At 32.6% G+C, this 17,682-nt stretch overlaps 1 protein-coding gene across 1 annotated transcript; it reads right to left on the bottom strand.

Moving 5' to 3' along the window:
- Window positions 1-12,678: 12,678 nt before the first annotated feature.
- Window positions 12,679-16,319, bottom strand: LOC126703521 (F-box/LRR-repeat protein At3g26922-like). Its single transcript, XM_050402477.1, has 5 exons — window positions 16,165-16,319; window positions 15,727-15,784; window positions 14,253-15,176; window positions 14,017-14,154; window positions 12,679-13,092 (listed from the first exon to the last, which is right to left on the bottom strand). The coding sequence occupies exons 1-5, from the start codon at window positions 16,257-16,259 to the stop codon at window positions 12,775-12,777; spliced, it is 1,533 nt and encodes a 510-aa protein (XP_050258434.1). The 5' UTR covers window positions 16,260-16,319; the 3' UTR covers window positions 12,679-12,774.
- Window positions 16,320-17,682: the final 1,363 nt, after the last annotated feature.

Genomic DNA, 17,682 nt, shown 5'->3' with positions numbered 1-17,682 from the left:
TAAAGTGCTAGGAATTTAAAGAAATGCAAAGACAAGACAATAAATATAAAGAGCTTGGAATTTAAACAAATGTAAAGACAAGACAATAAAAATAAAGAGCTTGGAATCTAAAGAAATGTAAAGTCAAGACAATAAATATAAGGAGTTTGGAATCTAAAGAAATGTAAAGTCAAGACAATAAATATAAGTAGTTTGGAATCTAAAGAAATGTAAAGTCAAGACAATAAATATAAGGAGTTTGGAATTTTAATAAATGTACAGACACAACAATAAATATAAAGAACCTGGAATTAAATAAATTTAAAGAGTAGACAATAAATATAAAGAACTTGTAATTTAAAGAAATGTAAAGACAAGACAATAAAAGTAAAGTTTATTGGAAACCCATTTTTAGAAAATTTCCATTAAATAAGTTCTAATCTTGCCAGATCACGCCTTATGGATTCTTTACCAATACATGAAATGGGAGTACAAGCAATCACCATTCTCTAGGCAACATACTCATATTGTGCTTGGGAACAAGGTTTAGAATCCATTTAAGAGAAAGCCATCTATGATAAAACTTTATTTTCTAACTAAAATGGTCACGCACATGGCCTACCATCTAAGTTATGAGAGAGAGAGAGAGAGAGAGAGAGAGAGAGAGAGAGAGAGAGAGAGAGAGTGTGTGTGTGTGTGTGTGTGTGTGTGTGTGCAATAAATACATGGGAGGGAAGAACAATATATTAAGATGAATAAATAAAGCAACAAGATAAACAGGAGCAATAGAATAAATAGATGAATAAGATAAATAGATAAACAAGATAAATAGATGAACAACAAGCTAAATAGATCAATAGATATATGAACAAATAAATAAGAACAACAAGATTGTTTTTCCTAGATGCCTAAAGCTGATGAGTCCTCCCCAACCCACAAGAATATAAATAGGCGAAAAGTACATTTTGGTCCCTATATTTTCACACGATTTTCACTTTGGTCCCTAAATTTTATTTTTACCATTTTTAGTCCCTGTTTAGAAAAACGCCTTCTGTTTTAGTCCTTTCCGTCAGTGCCGTTAGGGCACTGACCTACGTGGCAAACGGAATTATTAAAATAATAATAAAATTTTTTATTTTTTCATTAAAAAATGCCAAGTCAGCATTTAAATTAAAAAAAATAATTTATTAAATTTAACTAAATAAAAAAAATAAAAAACAGAAATAAAAATAAAAAATCACATTAATTAAGATTGAAGTGTGTCTTGAGCAAGAACACAAACCCAGATTTAAGTAAACAAACCTAGAAATTAAAATTCAAAAATTAAAATTTTCAAAATCACCATTTTCTCAACCTAGCAAAATCATCAAATCCTAAAACTCCAAACTACCAAATCAATCCAAAAATACATCACAACCAATCCAAACAAAAAAAATCTCAAACTCAGAAAAACCCATCAACCAAACCACAAATGAATCAAGCATTAGTCAGATCGGAACTCAGAAAAACTCAAACTCAGAAAAACCCACCAATAAATCACAAACAAAACCACAAATGAAGAACCAAACCATGAAGCAAGCCACAAACCAAACCCAGATCAGAACCACCAACCACCACCACCCTGACCCAAATTCGATTAAAGGAGTGGAACCCGGCGGAGGATGACCCACGAACAATCAAACCCACCCTTCGATCCACGCTCACGACTGCTTCGATCCACGCCCCAAACCAAAAACCCACACTCCGACCCACGACTCCTTCGATCCACGCAGACCCACGAAGAGAGAACAAAGAACAAAGAACAGAGGGAGACCATCAGACCACATCAGACGCATGACTATCGGACCACCATTGCCGAACCAGAACCATCGTCAAACTAGAACCATCGTCGGACCAGAACCATCGCCGAATCACATCCATCGGGAGAGAGAAGAGAGAGAGGAAAGAGGAGAGAACTGAGTTCGGAGAGAGAGTTGTGAGAATTAAAAACTTTTTTTTATTCAAATAGAGAGAGTAATGGATCTGGAAAGAACGAAGAAAAAGAAGTATAAAATAAGAGTGGGAGTGTTGTGCTGGTTTTATTTTAATTTTTTGGGTTTGTGTTTTGTGTTTGTTTTCATGTTTAATTCCTTGTTCAGGTTTAATTTGATGTTCTTATTTTTTGGGTTTGTGATTTTTGGATTTTAATTTTGTGTTCTTAGATCTGAGTTTGTGTTCTTGTTGTTCTTGCTCAAGACACACTTCAATCTTAATTAATGTGATTTTTTTTTATTTATTTTTTATTTTTTTATTTAGTTAAATTTAATAATTTTTTTTAAATTTAAATGTTGACTTGACATTTTTTAATGACAAAATAAAATTTTTTATTATTATTTTAATAATTCCGTTTGCCACGTAGGTCAGTGCCCTAACGGCACTGACGGAAATGACTAAAACAGAAGGCGTTTTTCTAAACAAGGACTAAAAGCGGTAAAAATAAAATTTAGGGACCAAAGTGAGAATCGTGTGAAAATGTAGGGACCAAAATGTGCTTTTCGCCATATAAATATTCAACAAGTAAATGAAACAATAGAACAATATGTACATATACAAATAAATATGAGCAACAAGATAAATAAAGGAACAAATAAATAAGAAAAAACAAAATAGTTTTTCCTAGATGCCTAGTGTTGATGAGTCCTTGCCCCTAGGGGTACTTCTCATATAATGTCTAGGTAAAGGTATGAAACCCATCTAAGAAAAACCCACAAGCATATAGATATACAACAAATAAATGAAACAATCGAATAATATAAAGCATTATACAACTAAAGCAATGTATGAAGAACAATAGATAACTAGTGCAAGCAATATAAAGATAGAACAAGGAATTAAAATACAAGAATACAAAGAGACAACGAATAAAAAGTCATTTTTATATGTAAAATGTTATAATAACAGTAAAGAAAAATGTGTATAGTTGTAAAGAAGCTAAACCATTTCCTACAATTTACCCACTTACCCAAATATAATATTATTATTTTTAAATGAAGGGAGAGAGTGGCTAGAAATTTTGAGAGGGGTTTCCTAAGGAAAAATGTGTGTGTGAGAGAGAGAGAGAGAATTCTTGCCTGGAGAAATTTTTGGGGATTTTTGTCTCTTTTTACAAAAATAGTGAGTATATATAGTGGTAGAGAGGCCATGTGGGAGTGCTGAAGCATCACCTCCCATATAGCCATACGGTGTCATGCGGCTATGGGCGGTGTGTTGCACAACACCCCACATCATGTCTCATGATTTTTGCCTTATGTGTCATATTTCATCTCTTTTGGAAGAGAGTAGACGCGGTGCAGAAACCCTTTAAACCCTTCTTATACCTTTTTATTGGATGTTAATTTTGACAAATCCACCGTTTGAATGCATTTTTGTATTATATCATCCATACTAGTAAAATTTTAAGAAGATAAAAAATCAATAGTTATATCATCAATCAAATTTTTTAATTTTAATTTTTTTTGTTTTAAAATTATGCATAAAAAATACTCCTATGTTTATAGATTGAATAGTAATTAACATCCAATTTGAATGAATTTTGATATGTATGTTAAAAATATAAAGAACATGCAATTAAATAGTTAGATTTTCAAAATATATAGTTATGTTAATTTTTTTAGTAGGAGTTTTGAAAGATTTCTACTAACTAGTTTTGAAAGAAAATTTATTCATAAATAAATAAATAAATTCATTACACTATGTTGCCTTATAACATATTAGAACGTGCACAAAAAGATTTGGCATGTGCCAATTGAGCCAAATTTCAACTTTATCAATAAGAAGAAAAGTAATTCTGAACCAATGGCAGAACCACATTGGGACCAAAGGGGCTTGCCAAAACAACTTTGATAACTTGAAGAAATTAGATGTTAGCTCCAAGAAGTAAGGAAAATAGGGAGTGATGAGTTGAAGGAAGTAAGGGAAAAGGACACTCATATTTGTGTAGTTAAGAACTCAAAAACATGTTTTGTACACTGAATGTAACAAATTGTTCCGGCCTCTTTGAGAAGTCAAGAGGCTTTAAGTGTGTCAATTGGTTGTGTCAATTAGATTTAATTTGAAAATCCTCCCCACCCCACCCCACACACCCCATGTTCTAAGTTAATTTTCCTTTTATATTAATGTTTGGAGCATTTAAGAAGCCTCTAAATAAGAGGAACATCGCCAATAGATATTGGGTAATTGTTTTATGCTTTATTGAGCAATATTCCTCCGTAAACGGAGGTGCTAAATTTGTTTTAGCTTAGGTGTAATAGCATGGTTGGCTTAGATACCTCAAAAAAAAAAAAAAAAAAAAGGTTCAAAAGAGTTGTTGACTTTGTTGAACAAATTGTTCACTTAATATTGCAATTTGTTCCTATCATAAACAATATAAAATATATATATATATATATGTTGTAATTTGTAACAACTTTCAAATATGGATTATTCATTGCAATAGAGGGTTTTCACATTTTATTTTTATTTTTGCAATTATTATTAAAATCATGATAGATCATGTAAAATTAAAAAGATTTTATGTATGAATTATACTTCCATAAGAATTTTTCCCTTTGCATTGTGACTAGAAGTAAGTATGTGTGTGAGTGTGTGTGTGTATAGATGTGAGGTAATGGGAAAAACTTATTTAGAGAGTATGAAGGTAGTACAAGATCTGTATTATTTTTTCCTGGTATTTCTCACTCACAGAGCCACATGGTCTTGCTCTACGGTGAGTGGAAGGAGGTCTGGTTGACTGATCCTCCCATCACATCCATAATAAAATCTTGCCAAAGACTTAGAAAAAGAAAATAATAATAACATCGTTTCATCAAATTCCACAAACAAAGAAATCAAAATCCTTTTTCCTTTTACAGTACCTAATCACACTACAAGAAAAAAGATCTGTTACAACAAGTAATATTGCAACAACAAACATAATTGGGGTAATATATATACTATTGTATCCGTGGGTTGTTTTTTGTTGTAATAGTAACTTAAATTTATTAAATCAATTAACTTTGTTGAACAAATTGTTCACTTAATGTTGTAATTTGTTCCTATCATAAACAATAAAAAAAAAATGTTGTAATTTGTAACAACTTTCAAATATGCATTATTCATTACAATAGAGAGTTTTCACATTTTATTTTTATTTTTTCAATTATTATTAAAATCATGATAGATCATATAAAATTAAAAAGATTTTATGTATGAATTATACTTTCATAAGAATTTTTCCCTTTGCATTGTGACTAGAAGTAAGTGTGTGTGTGTGCGCGCCCATGTGTGTATATAGATGTGAGGTAATGGGCAGGACTTATTTAGAGAGTATGACAAGGTCGTACAAGATCTGTATTTTTTTTTTTCTCAGTATTTTTCACTCACAGAGCCACATGGTTTTGCTCTACGGTGAGTGGAAGGAGGTCTGGTTGACTGATCCTTCCATCACATCCATAATAAAATTTTGCCAAAGACTTAGAAAAAGAAAAAAATAATAATAATAACATCGTTTCATCAAATTCCATAAACAAAGAAATCAAAATTATTTTTCCTTTTACAGTACCTAATCACACTACAAGAAAAAAGACCTGTTACAACAAGTAATATTGCAAAAACAAACATAATTGGGGTAATATATATATACTATTGTATCTGTGGGTTGTTTTTTTGTTGTAATAGTAACTTAAATTTATTAAATCAATTAAGATTGTTGCAAGAATTACCTTGTCACATCTAAATGTGTTGTTGTAATAACTAAACTTTGTTTTATTTTGAAATATGTTGTTGCAATAAGAAACCACTTAGTTCACATCAAAATATATTGTTGTAATAGGTGAAAAAAGACTTATTACATGTGTTTGATTGTAAACTCAACATTTTATTTATATATTTGTGTTTTTGGACATATTAATTTGATGGAGTACTTTGACTTTTGCATTTTTTAATTTGTATATTTAATTTGTTATTGTAGTTCTTCAATATAATGTTTATATTGTCTTATAATGTGTATATTGCAAGATAGGGTTATAGACAAATTAATAATAATAAAAAAACTCAACCTATTGCAATAAGATTGTTTGTTGTAATAACTTATGACATTTTTCACATAAGCGAAAAGGCTTTCCAAATGGAATGCGGAATGCGGAATGCTAATCTATTAGACTAACTTATAGAAAAAAATTAGATTTTAAGGTTATGAGTTAGACAATGGGCGAAAGCCCGATCCAGCAATATCGCATGAGTGAAGAAGGGCAATGCCGCTTGTAAAGCTCTTTCGTCAAGTGCACGATCAGCCCGGTTTTGAATTCATAACCTTTGTTAACCGATGGAGGAATTTACATTTTTCACGTATTGCAACAAGACCTTTGAAACAGTAAACTATTGCTACAAAGTTATTTGTTATAATAAAAAAGTTATTGCATTAACCTGTTTGTTGCAATATGTAGAATTTATTGCAATGAGATCTTTGTGTTGCATAAACCTATTGCAACGAGATCTTCTTCTTATATATTTAAGTTTGAAACTCCGACTTAATTTTTATTATGGCATACTTGCTTATGCCTTCTCTTAATTTGTACTTTTAATTTTACTCTGTGGTAGTTTGGTCTTTGCCACTTTTCCAGTTTAGAATTTATTATTTTTTCTTATGTTATTAATTTGTTACAACTTACAATTACACGAATACAAATCCTCTATATCAAATTGTGTTCTACTTTATGTTCTATCAATCACAACTTGTCATATGTTTTTTTTTTTTTTTTTTTTTTTTTTTTTTTCATTTTAAACTTTGACTAATTTATAAGGAAAGTTAAACAAATACATGGTAAGTTGTAATTAATGGAACATAAAGTGGAATACAAAAAATGATATAGAGAATTTGTATTTCAATTACACAATTGTTTAATATATATATATAAAAGAAATTTATGTTATTTTTGTTATTGTTGGGAACTTAAATGCTGTTATTATATAATAAATAAAAATGTTGTTATTGCAACCTCGTAATAATGTTTATGTCATTCTCTTTTTAATGATGCTAGTTGTTGGGCCGTGCTTTGCACAAATTTTTTCTCAATTTGTAAATATTATATAAGTAAACATTTATCTATTTTAAATTATTAGTTATTATTATACAATTTTTTTTTTAAATTTTTGCTTGGACTAATTTAATTTGTGGTTAATTTTATTAGAAAATCATTGCGGGCGCCTAAGATAATATAAAAATAAATGCTCAATTCCTAAAATCAATTGATGTCTTTATTGAAAAAAAAGGACAAAGTTTGACTACAAACTTAGTTGTAGCCTAAAATTACAACTCCTACTAAAAAAATTTATATGACTACATATTTTTAAAATCTAACCGTCGAATTGTGTGTTTTTTATATTCTTTACATCGGCATCAATACTGCATCATATTTCAATCAAATATTTTTCTTCATATTCACATTTTTAATCCCAAAATCTACCACCAACTGTCTAGGTTTTTTTTTTTTTTTTTTTTTTTTTTTTAATTTTTAAATTTTTTAATTTCATTTACATAAAAAGGCAGTGCACTGTTAAGCAATACAAAATTTATGGGCATATTCGGTGTTGATGATAGGCATTTTAGTGGTCATAAAAGCCAAACCAAAAACATTAGACAATATCACTTTAAGAACAACTAAAGTACTATACCTGATCCCTTGTTCACTAAAGTGCTATAGATTAGTAAACATGGCTAGTTTACTAGTCATACATCAGCCTCAACACTACATCACATTTCAATAAAATATTTTTTTTTTCATATTCACATTTTAATACCAAAATCCACCACCACCACCAATTACAACCGCACCACCACCCTTTTTTTTGTTGTTGTTGTTGTTGATAATATCACTAACATAAAAAAGGCAGTGCACTACATGTTAAGTGATACAAAATTTATGGGTGTAACCCATGTTGGTGAATAGGCATTTTAGTGGCCGTGGAAGCCATACTAAAAACATTAGACAATATCACTTTAGGAACAACTAAGGTACTATACTTGATCCCTTGTTGACTGAAGTGATGTAGATTAGTAAGCATGGCCAGTTCCTACGGTCAGGTTTCCTTTTATTATTGCAGACTTGTTCCAAGCATCGGTTATCTATGAGCACAATAACGTGTTGTAAGTTCTGATTTTATACTGAAAAAGCGCCTCCACTAGTCTTGGTTCTCAATTCTCTTAATGTTGGGCTGCTTAGATACTTGAGTTGGAGCTTGAGTTGTCCTGAAGCTTTTTGGTACCCATCTGGGTTTTAATCCAAAAATCCACACACACCTTGCACAATTGCACACCTAGGCAACACTACGCAACAAAACACATAATAGCCCAACTTTGTCTTCGCCGCCTTTCCCAAAACCTAGCCACCGTCAAACCCAACCACAACCTAGCCAAAATGCAAATTGGACCCAACCACCTAGCCAAAACCCAAATTGAACCCAACCACTACACCTACCATCGAACCCAACCCAGAAAGTCAGAGAGAGAGAGAACATAGAAGAGGGAGAAAAGTGATAAGAACCCCAAATTATGTCATATGCCCTATAATCTCCTCATAGTTGTTATAATTCCTTTAGTTAATTAGTTAGTTGAGATTAGGATTAGTTAGTTAGGATTTGAGTACATGTAGCTCATTTAACACATGCCTTAATTCATAAAGCACACGTTAAATTTACTAGCCAATTATCTTGAGTCATGTGGGCCAATGAGATTTGAGGTAGTCTCCTACAAATACATAATTGTAATTCAACATTAAATATAATTGAAGAATAAACTAACTCATTGCTTAGTGCATTTCTTCTCTCTCTTATAATATTTCTCTATGGAGGATGACTGCCTCGAATTAAGTCAATTTCTTTACAATTCTCATACATTCCCCTACAATTCCCACCCATCCCCATTAGGAACCACTAGGTTCCTTAAACCAATTGAATGCTTAGTGAATTTCCTCTCTCTCTCTCTCTCTCTCTCTTAATTTTCTCTATAGAGGTGACTACCTTGAATTACGTCAATTTTCCTACAATTCTCATACATTCCTTTACGATTCTTCTCCAACCCCATTAGGAAACTCTAGGTTCTCAACAAAGAGTCAATGGGGAGAGGAGAGAGAGAGAAAAGAGAATAAAAAATAATATTTTTATTAGTAGTAGCAAGGAATAGTGTCTCACTAGTTGTAGTGAGGTAAGATTGAATTTTAAATTTTTTGGTAGTTTGTTGAGACTGATGCGTGGGTTTTTTTAGCTATATTTTTAACCCTAGGCTCATTTGTTGAAACTGATGTGAATGTTCTTAGCTAAACTAACCCACAGTCAAATGTTTAGCTAAAGAACCCACAAAACTCCACTTTTACTAGTCATATATCAGCCTTAGTACTACATCACATGTCAATAAAATATTATTTCTTCATATTCACATTTTTAATCCCAAAATCCACCACCACCACCAATCACAATCACAACCGCACCACTATCCATTTGGGTTTTTATTTATTTATTTATTGATAATATCATTAACATAAAAAAGCAGTGTACTACATGTTAAGCAATACAAAATTTATGGGTGTACCCAATGTTGGTGAATAGGCATTTTAGTGGTTGTGGAAGCCGTACCAAAAACATTAGACAATATCACTTTAGGAACAACTAAAGTACTATACTTCATCCATTGTTGACTGAGGTGCTGTATATTAGTAAGCATAGCTAGTTCCTACAGTGAGGTTACCTTTCATTATTGCATACTTGTTCCAAGTAGTGATTATCTATGAGCATAGTAACGTGTTGTAAGTTTTGATTTTTAGCTTTTAAAAGCACCTCCACTAGTCTTGGTTCTCGATCTCTTGTTTTTGGGCCGCATAGGAACATGAGTTGAAGCATGACTTATTCCGAAGCTTCTTGGTTCCCCATTTGGCTTTTAATCCCAAAATCCACACACACGTTGCACAATCGCACACCCAAGCAGCACAAACACAAAAAACTCAAAATATCCCAACTTTGCCGCCACTAACTCAAATCCCGAAATCCAGCAGCCACTTCCACAAAACCCAGCAACCACCCCACAAAAACACAACCACTGCTGAACCTAGCCAAAACCCGAAATCAAACCTAATTACCGTCTTGAAACCCAACCACAACCCAGCCAAAACGTAAATCAAATCCAACCACCTAGCCACTGTCAAACTTAGCCAAAACCCAAATTTGACCCAACCACCACACTCAACGTCGGACCCAGCCCATAGAGTTAGGTGACGAGAGAGAGAGAGAGAGAGAGAGTGAGAAGAGTCAATAGGGAGAGGAGAGAGAAAAAAGAGAATAAAAAAATAATTTCATTAGTAATAGCGAGGAATAGTGTCTCATTGGTTGTAGCAAGGTAAGATTGAATTTTAAAATTTTTGGTAGTTTGTTGAGATTGGTGCGTGGGTTTTATGTGGGTTTTTAGCTACATTTTTAACCTTAGGCTAGTTTGTTGAGATTAATGTGAATGCTCTTAAGAGCATTCACATCAGCAAATTTTATCTTATTCTATTTTACCATCTTAAAAACCTATTTTATCAATTATACAATACCATTTTACAACACACCAGCATCCCAACTTTTATTTTTACTTACAATATATTAAAATAATATATATTACAAAATAAAATAATATAAAAAAAATCTCTCTCTCTTTTCTCTTCTCTCTTCATCTCCGTTCTCCTTCTCTGTGTTTTTCTCTCTTTCTCATCCCCCACTACCAACCCAAACCCATGAACATCACCCACGACCAAAACACAACTCAACCACACCCATGAATATCACCCACGGCCACCAAAAATCACCACCACCACCAAGAAAAAACACGGCCAAAACACAACTTAACCATACACATGAACATCACCCATGGCCACCAAAAATCTCCACCACCACTACCACCACTACATCAGTCACAAATCCACCACCACTAGGGGAAAAAAAAGAAAAAAAAAAAAAGCCACAACCATACCCATACCCACGGCCAAAACCCATCCATCACTAACAAAGCCACCAACCTCTCTTTCTCCCTCAACCTCTAGCACCGGCCAAAACCCATACCCACTGGCTAAACCCACGGCCAAAACCCACGCCGATCACCGATCCACCTCAATCGCCACCAACCCACAAAAACCACAACCACCAAACATGGGAATGATGAAACCTAGCCACCCACACCACCAAAAATGAAACCTATCCATTGATCCATTAAACCCATAGAAACCTAGCCACTGATCCATGAGTCCCACGCCACATCTCCACCATGGAGGCTTGATTCAAGGGAAGATAGAGAGGAAAAAAAGAAGAAAAAAGAGGTTTACAATTGTGGTTCCGATTTGGAAGACGAAGAGGGAGACAAAGTGGGAAGAGAGAGTCTGAAGTGGAGAGGAGATGAGACAATGGAGAGAGAGGCAGATATTTGTTTAGTAGGGAATAAAAAAAATATTATTTAGGTATACAATTGTGCTATAGTACCGTCTTACATTTAGGATGGTACTGTAGTGCAATCGCAAATTTTTTTACAATTGCATCTTTTTGCAAGACCGGATGGAGGAGGTTTTTAGAGACAAATGCTAAATAAAGGCAACATATGGCATTTAACATTCTCAATGTGAATGCTCTAAGTTCAACCAAGTTTGTTGCCAAATTTTATCCATTAACCAAAGAAAAAAAAATATGATTCTGCTACAATTGAAAAACAAAATAAAAACTGACATAAAACATCCGCTTTACTGTCACCTTTCTTTTTATTTAGCCATTGTTCTCGTTCTTGCCTTTATCAACACTTGCGTCCAAATCGTCTTTTGCATTCTATTCTTTTTCGTCATCGATATCAAAATTATCTTTCATGAGCATCTTCTTTGTATTCTTCTTCATCAGCATTTGGCTCATACTCAAATTAATCTATATAGTAGTATAAAACAATATATATTTTTTGCTATAATAGTTATTATGTTGGATATGATATTAGTTTTGTGATAAAAATCTGTTTAGAAAATTCAACTACACTCACTTTCCATCTCTATAACTTTTAGGTACTTTTGTGATATTATGAGAAGAATCTTATTTTTCTCATTTTGCAAGATTATTTATTGTTGTAATAACTTAAATAGCCCTATTTATAGTAGGCAATTTTTGAAAGAAGAAAAAAATCCAATATTTAATTGTTTGTATTAACATATTGTACCTATTTTTGTTGCAACGGCCTATTTTTTGGCATTAGAGTAATGTCGTCATCCTATGATTATTTTTGTTGCAACACTTACATTATTACTTATGCTATCGTAGATCCCAACGATTGGGGACAAATCCTTTCTTTGCAACAAACCTGAAGGTTCTCTTTTCTTTTACGTTGAAGCTATCACTTCTTAGAAGGTGACACTTCTTCTTTTTTTCTTTTTAAGAAACAAACCAAAAAAAAAAAAAAAAAAATACAAACTCTACTAGTAATGATACTACCCTTTTTCTTTTCTTTTTTGGGTGGGACTTGGGAGGGGGCCAATCTTTTGACTCAATCGATTGGAAGCCTCCAGATTCCAAGAATGGTTGAAGTAGTATACATAAATTTTTCTAAATCATCCCTAGATTTCATTAATTGAGCATACTCATACAAATCTAATGATAAAAATTTGAAGATAATTTATTTCAAACCAACAGTCCTACAGCTACAAGCTACATGTACCATTTAATCTTCATTTATCAAAAGCACAGTAACAAAAGAAGTTCAACTGCTTTATAAATAATTATAATAATTCAAAGGATGACCAATTTAGCTGTTGGAGGCATCTCTTTGTGGAGCTGTGCAGCACGTTCTCTAATCATCTCGATTTCCTCTGGCTCCCATATCTGACAATCTCTCCATCCCCTTGAAGTGAAATATCTACAATAGCTACGTATGGTCATTCTTTGCAACACAACAGCGGCCTTTATAAGATACACAGCCAGCTCCATGTCAAATTTCTGACCAAGAAACCCACTCAGCTCAACCTCTTTAAGGAATTGGCATCGACTTTCTGGGCTCGTCCTCATTTCATCTGAACGAAATTCAAGATCCATACGGCGAAAGTCAAACTGCAATAAAGGGAATTTCAATAGCCAATTTAAATGTCAGTAAACTCTTAAGAAAGTCCTGCTTTGTATCAGTAAGACATTTCAATTTAAGTGATTAAGAGTCAACAGAAGTTACCGATCAAGAAAAAAAAATCCCCAGACTCCTAGAGACTATGTTAAATTTTCTGAACCACCCCAACAATTTCCAAAAAAAAAAAACATTCTGTACAGGAGTTGAAAACAAAAGAGCAGCAAAAAAAAAAAATATATATATATATATATATTAAACCTAGGGAAAGTTAACGGGTACCCTAAGAATACTAGTTTAGTCAATAGTTTTAGAAACTTTTTATGAGAGAAAAAAGCTTTTTTTTTTTTTTTTTTTTACAACTTTTTATATTTCTTATGAAAATAGTATCAAAACTTTCCTAAAGTGGTTAATTAACAAATTTCCTAAAACTAAACACACCCATTAACCGACCCTTAAACCTAAGGCCTAAACTTCAATGACCATCTTTAAGACCATGTAAACCTTGTCCCTATGCTATATCCACTTGAAAGCCCCACACCATAAAATTTCACAAATCCTGAAACTATATATTTTACACATACAGTAGTGGCTACATCCGTTTCCCATGGCTGCCACATCCGTTTCCCATGGCTGCCTTATTTTAATTTAAAAACAAGAAAATCCATACAAATCAGAACATGGCAAAAAATCACTAAACAAACACGCAGAAAACAAAGATGTTCTGAAGAGAAAATTATCAAGAAAAGCTCTGAATCATATCTAGTTCAGCAAGCAACAAGCTACAAACGTACCCAGGTAGAATTCATACATTAAACAAGAACAAATAGAACCATCAACAAGTAATTAAAGTCCCATTTCAAAATAGCCATTATAATGCCAAAACTCTCATTATATCAAGAGATACGAGTACCTACATGCATCCCTAATCTCTGCAATAATGGACATGCCCTTAGAAGAGAAGGAAATCCAATGTAACCACTCCAAGAAAATGTCCTGACCGTCAACACCAAAACTTTAAGTTTAAAAAAGGTCGGAAACACTCTTGATTTTATCTGCAAATAAAAACCAATGAGTAGTGCATCAACAAGTAATATAAGACATTAGATAAGAAAGGAAATATGTAAAAATGTTTTATGTTATGTTTGCTAACCTCAAGATGTTCTTTGGTTTCGTTCCACACATTCTCGCAAAACAAGGCTAAAGTTTCAAGCGAAACAACTTGGCTAAGAGTAGAAGCTATTGTATCATTAATCATTACATCACTGGCAAAAAACTGGATCTCCCGTAGCATTGGAACATTCCTAAGGAACAGATTTATTGGTTTGCCTTTATATATAAATATCACAAGATTCATTGCACATATCTCAATACTCTCCAACTGATCGCAAATACACAACTTTAAATGTTTCAAAGGTAGATTTGGTCCAACAACTCTTGCATTAACCAGCTCCCTGGCTTCTACAACACTAACATGCTCAAGATGCGAACAATTCAAAAAAATGTTGTTGAAGACAATGTCAGTTAAAACCACATGATCCAAAGAAAGAGTTATAAGAGATCTGAAACTATCAAACCCAGGAGAATACACTCGGCATGCATTTAAAGCCAAGTGTTTTATAGATGACGCTTCTTCGGCTTTGAATTTAGAAGATGGGAAGGTGTACAATCCAGAGAAGGAAGAATTTTTATATTCCAACTTTAGCTCAAGCCTTTGAACTTTTTTCCCTACAGCAAAAGAAATCCATTGATTGATATGACAAGCAGCCCTTTTATTTAGGGCATAACAAACACTAAATTCTGTTACCACAGAACCATAATGGGAGTCTAGAACTCTATCCACCCATGTTACAAAGGCGAGTCTTTGTAGACTTTTTTTATTCCAAATAGAGGAAGGCAACTTGTTTGAACCATCAAACTTCAAAATAACAGTAGACCTCCAAATATGCCTCCACCTTTTTGAAAGAATACTGATATTCAAAGCTTCTTTCATTGGCAATAATGACACAATATCAATGAGGATTTCATCTGTCAAGTCACTGATCCAGTCCTTTGAGGAGGGATCTTGACGTTGACACTACAGAGAACAGGGTGAGAAATTATTTTAGGGCAATATATTGCACAATTCTCTGGCTTCAATCCTACTTATCTATAACTCCAAGCATATAGAAAAAATTATGATAAGCAGCCAACCTTATTGTTAGCAGTTCTGGGCACATAGCTAATATCAGAATGTTTAGTATTGAGTTGCATTATCTAAAACTAATGTGAGTTTTATTTAATTTAAACTAATGTAAGCTTTCAAAATTTTAAACTAATGTGAGTTTTTTTTTTTTTTTTTCCTTAACCCTGTTATAACTTCTAAGACATAAAAATACCAAATTTATTTTTTAAGAAACTCGAGTGATCAGCCACATAATTACACATTGTCTTTGATGAATCATATGATTATGTATCTGCACTAAAAGGCACTAAGACTGTACAGTCCGTTTTCTGAGACAACTAAGCAGTCTTAATCCCAATTTCCACTAATTGTTTTTGTGAAGCCTCTAAATGTCCCCAGTTGTAGAAATTTATTTTGAAACACACATCCTAAAGAAGGGGGGAAAAAGTCAAGAACAACTTACCTTTCTTTTTTTCCTACTGATCCCAACACGTTTATTTTGCATAAGATTGAGCGATAGTCTGGGGAAAAAAAAATCAAGAAAAACGAAATAATAAGAACAACAAACCAAGGATCAAAGTAAATAAGAACAATAATAATAATAAAGACTTCACAGCACAGATGAACATGTAATTATAAAAATTCAAGCATAACATACAATATTAAGCCATAAAGGCTGTGATTTTGAAACAAAACTTAAGCAACTAAAGCACATTCCACATGATTTGAAAGAAAGAATCAAATTGTGGTGCTTGACTGTCTACAAAGAGGAGATAAAAGTTGCTGTGATTTGATTAATATAAGGAAGTCTAATGTCCAACAAATTAAGCAACAAATAAATTATAAAGGTTGTTGCTTTGTTTATGCGAATTCAACAACAAAGTGTGGATGATAAATTTACTTTGTTAAACTGAGCATATTGAGTGTGCAGCCTCGATCTCGTGCAAAATTCCCACTCCTTTTCTTATTATTCTTCATGTCCTCCACAGCCGACATACAGATAAATATAAATACAAATACACGTACACACCAGGGTTTGCTTTTATACACATACAACACTAAGGATACGTTTGGTACACTGAATGAGGATTATGATAGGAATTGTAATCTTTATTACTAGGAATAAAATGTGTTGTAATGTAATAACTAAACCTATTCATTAGTTTGGTTGTAAGTTATAACATTAGAATGAAACTTAACATTTATTTTAGGAAATTTCTTACTCATACAATTATATTTTCTTAAAAATTGTTATTTTTAAATTTAAGGGAGATATGTGTTATTTTTTATGATTTTTTATTTTTATAATTATTAGATGTATATGGAAAGTTTGTTTACTTGAAAATATATATTAAGTTTTCAAATTATTGCACTTACTAAGGAATAGTTAATACAACATTTTAAAGAGGAATAATTATTCCTCATTTTGAAGAATAGCTATTCATAATGAATGATTATTCCTTGCAATAAAAACATAACAAAACTAAAGAATAACTAAATCATAGGAAGAACTATTACATTATAGCGCTTATTACAGTCTACCAAACATGCCCTAAGGTTTGCTGATATGAATAACAATAAAAATATTAAGCAAACCCAAATACGCCGCTAGATGATCTCGGGCCAGGTCTCAAACGGTTTTCGGGTTGGAATCATTTATTTATCAACTCTTCAGAAACCCTCCCTCCCCCCCTCCCCCCCCCCCCCCCCCAAAACTAAAAAAAAAAAAAAAAGCCCAATTCTAACAGTAATTGTGAGTGTCTGAGAGAGAGAGAGAGAGAGAGAGAGAGAGAGAGAGAGAGAGAGAGAGAGAGAGAGAGAGAGAGAGAGAGAGAGAGAGAGAGGGGGGGGGGGGGGGGTTGAGTCGAGGGTGGAAGTGGAACTCTTCTTGTCCTACTACTTCAGTATTAATTTATCAAAAAAATAAATAAATAAAAACCTTGGTATTAATTATTAAATAGGAAAATGTTAATAGATGTCCTAAAATACCTAGAGGCATTGATTTTTTTTTAATTATGTACAAGGAACATTGATTTATGTTCAAAAGCGGACACCATAGGTTAAAACATTCTCAAAAAAAAAAAAAAAAAACGAAACTACACTATTGGTCCCTGAATTGGTCCCTCAAGTTTGAAGCGAGCACAAGTAGTCCCTTAAGTTTTAAAACTGAGTTGTATTAGTCCTTTTACTAACTGCTATTAACGGTGTTACTTACATAGCTAACGAAGACTTGGCATTTTTTTTAATGATATGACATGTTTTTAATTAAAAATTAAAAAAAAAATAGTTTCCACGTTAGATGAAATTGAAAAATCATATTGACCGGCTCACATTTCTCATAAATTAATTAAAATTTTTAAAATTACACTTTAATATTCAGGTAACACTAGTTTACACTATGCCATTACCATTCCATCAC

The sequence above is a fragment of the Quercus robur genome, chromosome 10, assembly GCF_932294415.1.
Source record: "Quercus robur chromosome 10, dhQueRobu3.1, whole genome shotgun sequence".
Taxonomy (NCBI): Eukaryota; Viridiplantae; Streptophyta; class Magnoliopsida; order Fagales; family Fagaceae; genus Quercus; species Quercus robur.
Note: the sequence above shows the minus strand (reverse complement) of the source record. Positions and strands in the feature narration are given on the sequence as shown.